The 6,000-nt window shown below is 39.4% G+C and overlaps 1 protein-coding gene across 1 annotated transcript in view; it reads right to left on the minus strand.

Moving 5' to 3' along the window:
- ARG1 (arginase 1) overlaps positions 1–5,706 on the minus strand; it is a 28,036-nt gene extending 22,330 nt beyond the window's left edge. Inside the window, exons 1-2 of the mRNA XM_069726019.1 lie at positions 5,526–5,706; positions 1,335–1,407 (exon numbers count right to left, since the gene is read on the minus strand). Of these exons, the coding sequence (XP_069582120.1) occupies positions 1,335–1,407; positions 5,526–5,585 (133 nt within the window). The 5' untranslated portion in view covers positions 5,586–5,706. The remainder of the gene's footprint in view (positions 1–1,334; positions 1,408–5,525) is intronic.
- Positions 5,707–6,000: the final 294 nt, after the last annotated feature.

Here is a 6,000-nt window from a genome sequence, read left to right on the forward strand (position 1 = left end):
CCAAGATGCACTCATAGAAGCCGCACTGGTAATTAAAGCATCTTAGAAAAGCGATTGCTAAGAAAAGTTAGGACCCATGAGAAGGGGCCCAAATAGTAGTGGACACCCCTTTAAGAATCTTTCTGGGCATTTTTTTTGTCCAAGCCACGATATTAAAAGAAAAACATCGTAACATCTTGCCATTTTTTTGCTCACGAAGTCTAATATTGGGCTGATACCTCTTGACAATTTTGCCAACTTGATTTCTTATTTTTTCTGGGCAGCTTCTCAAAAAGATCTCGGACAACAACATTTTTTATGGACACATCAGATGACCCGTATCAGACATTATGGTTATGAGTGATACATGTCTACAGCCCAGAATTCCTATATGAAAATAGGCTTAAAAAACAGCTTAAAAAAAAATAACGGACACATCACATTTTTTTTTATCAATGGGAAAGAAAAGTGCTCTATTTTTATACGCTGTCTAGGAATGTCTGGACGTTTGGCAGCTCTGCTTCTTCTGTAGAGATGACTTTTCAGCAGTCATCTAATTGCCATCACACTCAGGATTACAATGAAAGTATCACCTACATTTACATAACACAGGACTACACCATGACAATCAGTGACGGGCACAGGTCAGTCCCTCCTGTCCTTGAGTGATGAACTTTTTAGACTCTTGAGTCAGAGTCAATTCTTTGGCTCCACAGAAGATTTCAGTGGATTCGTAAAATAATATAGGAGGTATATTGCCTTTGAAACAGCACTAGACAGATTGTTAGAGCCCATGACCGGGTTCCTATCTATGCAGAGTACATTTTCATGACCACAGCCCAATGAACCTAACAAAAGTAGACCATTTGTTGCAACACCATAGTAACAAAGTATGAATTGAGATATTTGTCATGTGCCTTGTGACTTTTTGCTAAATATGTCTGTTATTAAAGGGAACCTGTCACCTGAATTTGGCGGGACTGGTTTTGGGTCATATGGGCGGAGTTTTCGGGTGTTTGATTTACCCTTTCCTTACCCGATGGCTGCATGCTGGCCGCAATATTGGATTGAAGTTCATTCTCTGTCCTCCGTAGTACACGCCTGCGCAATGTTCGTGAGTGTAACATTCCTATAGGCGTCCATTCACCAGATGGAGGCCAAAAGTGTGTTCTTTTATTCATTTCCAATACAGGACTTTCCGATAAAGGACTACGGCAGTGTATGATTCTTTAAAATGGATCCCTATGGTGGATGGATACTTCTGACTATTCCCACTATCAGGCACATGCCTCCTGATTGTATGTGCCTGACATTATGCACATATGTAGTGTGAATTGAGCCTTACAAAGTCTTACCCAGTTCTCTCAGTTTTTCAATTAAGCCAGCTCTTCTTATATATATTGGGCCTTCTTCCACTCCTCCTCTTGGCTAAGATAAAAGAAAAAAGAAGACGAAGATGTTTTAGAAGATTACATGCTTTATTGTCATGGTCATGTGCTACATAAATATATACAGTGGCATATAAACATTTTGGCAACCCTGGTCAAAATTACTGTTATTATGAACAGTTAAGCAAGTTGAAGATGAAATGATCTTTAAAAGGACTAAAGTTAAAGATGGCACATTTCCTTTGTGTTTTATGCAACAAAAAATAGTCATATTTTACATTTTAAAGATTACAAAAAGGAAAATAGGCCTCTGCAAAAGTGTGGGCACTCCTGGTTATTTGTGTCCTCAGATAACTTTGACCAAGGGTTCAGACCTTAATTAGCCTGTTAAGGTTATGGCTTGTTCCCTTAAATCCTTAGGAAAGGCCAGGTGATGTAAATTTCCAAGCTTTATGAAAACCCAACCGCCTCTAACCTTGTGTAAAAAAAAAGCAGCCATAGGTTCTTCTAAGAAGCTGCCTAGCACTATGAAAATGGTACAGACCCACAAAGCAGGAGAAGGCTACAAGCGGACAGAAAGAATTTTCATGTTACCCTTTCCTCAGTTCAAAATGTAATTAAGAAATGGCCGTTAATGGGAACATTGGAGGACTGTAAAACCAAGTGACATTTCAGTGAGAGCTGCTCATAAGATTGCTAGAGAGGCAAATCTGAACCCCCGCTTGACAGCAAAAAGCAGAGAAAAGAAAGATTTAACAGACTTTGGAGTGGTGGTTCATTGTTCTACTTTTCAGAGACACCTGCATAAACATGGCCTTCCTGGAAAAGTCATAAGAAAACCTCTCCTGCGTCCTCACAATAAAATTCAGCATCAGAAGTATGCAGAAGAACATCTAAGCAAGACTGATGCAATTTGCAAACAAGTCCTGAGAACCAATGAAGTTAAAATAGAACTCTTTGGCCACCATAATCAAAGGTATGTGTGGCGATAAAAGGGCACAGAATTTCAGGAAAAGAACATCTTGTCAACCATTAAAGGGAATCTGTCACCCCAAAAATGGCCTATAAACTAAGGCCAGTGGCTTCAGGGGCTTATCTACAGCATTCTGTAATGCTGTAGATAAGCCCCCGATGTATCCTGAAAGATAAGAAAAACAGGTGAGATTATACTCACCAAGGGGCGGTCCCGCTGTGGTCTGGTCCGATGGGCGTCGCGGTCCAGGTCTGGCACCTCCCAACTATATACGATGACGTCCTATTCTTGACTTCTTGCTACAGCTCCTGCGTAGGCGTACTTTGTCTGCCCTGTTGAGGGCAGAGCAATGTACTGCAGTGCGCAGGTGCCAGGAAAGGTCAGAGAGACCCGGCGCCTGCACACTGCAGTACTTTGCTCTGCCCTCAACAGGGCAGACAAAGTACGCCTGCGCAGGAGCCGCGGCAAGAAGACAAGAAGAGGATGTCATTGTATGAATATGGGAGGCGCCGTACCCGGCCTGCGACACCCATCGGACCGGACCGCAGCGGGACCGCCCCTGGGTGAGTATAATCTAACCTCTTTTTCTTACCTTTCAGGATACATCGGGGGCTTATCTACAGCATTACAGAATGCTGTAGATAAGCTCCTGATGCCAGTGGCCTTAGTTTATAGGCCATTTTTGGGGTGACAGATTCCCTTTAAGCATGGGGGTGGATCAATCATGCTTTTGGGTTTTGTTGCAGCCAATGGCATGGGGAACCTTTCACAGGTAGAGGAAAGAATGGATTCAATGAAATTTCAACAAACTCTTGATGCAAACATAACACCATCTGTTAAAAAAAAGCTGAAGTTGAAAAGAGGATGGCTTTTACAAATTGATAATGATTCTCATCACACCTCAAAAATCCACAATAGACAACCTCAAAAGGCCCAAGCTCAGTGTTTTATAATGCACTCATAGTCCCTGATCTGAACATCATTGAAAATCTGAGGCTAGACCTCAAAATCTGATCAGCTCTCATGTGCCCCTAACAGCTGTGGGTGGAATTGTGATCCACCCTAAGCTGTTAACATGTTAATTGCCACTGTCAATCTCTGACAGCGGCACTTGACTCATGCAAACCAAAAGTGTGTCACTAGCTCCGCCCATCGGCACCCGTGTCCAATGATTCCAGGACACTGATAAGTTGGCATGACAACCCGCGGTCTGCAGGAGACCCCTGTGGCTGTCATTGCAGATCTGCTATGAACGTCACCCCGTGACCAGCACTCATAGTAGATGATCAATTCTGCTACCCAAAGAAGGGCTGAATCCCCGCTATGTGTAGCATAAGCGATGGGATGATCACAGCTTTAAGTCTCCTTAAATAAAAAAGAACCTATACATGTTTGGTATCTACAAACTTGTAATGACCTGTAGCAGGTCAGTTTTAGCATTTAGTGAACATTGTAAAAAAGCTAAAAAAAAATTAAAACAATTGTGGAAATGCACTTTGTTTTGCAATTTTACCACAGTGGTCGGGTGACGTGAACAGCCCGTAATGTTACAAGTCACCTGACTGCTGCAGCCCATCACAAGCCGCAGCGGTCCTCTGGCTGCTTGAACGATGCTGTCATCACCCCTTACAGCGGCCTCTAATGTAGAAGTGAGTGATGGTAATGTTTTAGACTTGATCTTGATTGCATCAATTGCAGTCTGTAGTCAACCTGAATATTGCTTCAAAGATAATCTATATATTCGGAGCAAAAACTGGATCATCAGTTATAAGCAAATATCTCTAATTTTTTTCTGAGGTGAAAACACTTTTTTGATGGCACATGAAGGGATCTCAGTCTATGAATGCAAGATCCGTTCGCATTTTCAATAGGGTCTGATCCAGCTAGTAAGAAAAGCCGGAAGCCATGTAAACAGGTTTATTCTTATTTAATGAGGTTTGCGAACACTTTTCATTTGGGTGCTTCACTATTCCTGTAAATGGCATGTAAATGTACACCAAACTCTAAGATAGGGTCATTAACATGATTGTTCAGCAAATTACTTTGTCATTATTTGTTGGAGATCTTTTCGTCTATGTATGGATTTTTTTTTTCTATTTTGAATTAAAGTAGCAGATTGTAGCTGTTTCCTATAAATTCTCACTAAACCTATCACTATGAGCAGACATGTATTACAATAACTGTTATTGTATGAAAAAAACATAAAATATCAAGAAAGAGAAAATATATAATTGGTGATATCAACACAAAAAGGTATTCTCCCCCAAAAGTTACATCATGTACAGATGATAATTAGCCAATGGGTACAGAGAATACATAACCAAAATGAATATAGTATGTAGTGTTAGGAAAAAAATGACTGCGAGAGTTAAAGGCGATATAATGGCAAATATTAATATATCATCTATAGCAAACATATATACGGTAATGTTGTAATATACAGTATAAAAGATGTGATATATACCATAATAAAAGTAGAGATTAACTTAGCGCTAAGAAGAATAAGAAAAGTGAGCATAGTTCACATATACATCATAGTCATTAAATAAGTCACACACCATATATCATAGCGTGTCATAACTAACAATGTATAATGTATACCATACAGAGGTAAAAGTAAGTTTGATAAGTAAAGTACGCATAGTGATAGTGGTCACTAAATTAGTCACACATCGTATATCACAGCAATCTCACACTTGACAAAAGTAGCAAAGTAATCTTATGTAGGAATTTGAGCATGGCGCGTGATATGTTACCTTTTTGATACCCGACTGTGCTACTTTTGTCACGATTGACATTGCTTTGATATATGATGTGCTGACAAATGAACTCAGTTTGATGACCTGAAAATAATACATGTAATTTATGTAGCCCCTATCTAGCCAGGCTTAAATGAGATTCAGCTTCCAAACATATCCTCGAAAAATGATCTTAGAATGTCATGTCATTAAAAAGTAATAACAAGATTCCATGGGAAATCCAGTAGGAATAATTAAAAAATAAAATAACCATAATAATGTCTTTTGTTTTATAACAGTGCAGCTTAAAAAAAAATCAATTAATTGAACAGAGAATTTACCACTAGGGACAAGATAATTTTAGAAAATTACTAATATAATCAGTTTAGCTTCTTTTCCTAAATTCTAACACGGACACATAAGCATTCATTGTGGGAATATGCTCACCTGGCCCTTGGAGAAAGGAGCTCCAACCAGTCCCACTGATCTTTTAGCCCGTCCACTCATTGTGCCTGGTTACTCTCTTGTGTACTTCTGATTGCAAACATTCTCCCTTTTGTACATTTCTACTCTGCATTACTAAGAGATCAAGAGGTGTAACATCTCCACCCAGGAACAAAAATTATGCAATGTTTCTTTGGAAAAGCATCAGCTGCTGCAACTCGGTATTCACCCGATGATGTCCTTATCAAAAAGCAGATTGGTCCATTTTAACTAACCCACCTCAGAAATCACATGATTATATATAACTAACCCATGTCTGAAATCACAGGAATATACATTATAAATAACTCATGTCTGAAAACACAGGATTAAACAATATAACTACCCCATGTATGAAACCAAAAGATTATACATTATAACTCACTCATCTGAAATGACAGGATTATATATTAGAACTAACCCATGTATGAAACCAAGT

This window comes from Ranitomeya imitator, chromosome 5 (assembly GCF_032444005.1).
Source record: "Ranitomeya imitator isolate aRanImi1 chromosome 5, aRanImi1.pri, whole genome shotgun sequence".
Classification (NCBI taxonomy): Eukaryota; Metazoa; Chordata; class Amphibia; order Anura; family Dendrobatidae; genus Ranitomeya; species Ranitomeya imitator.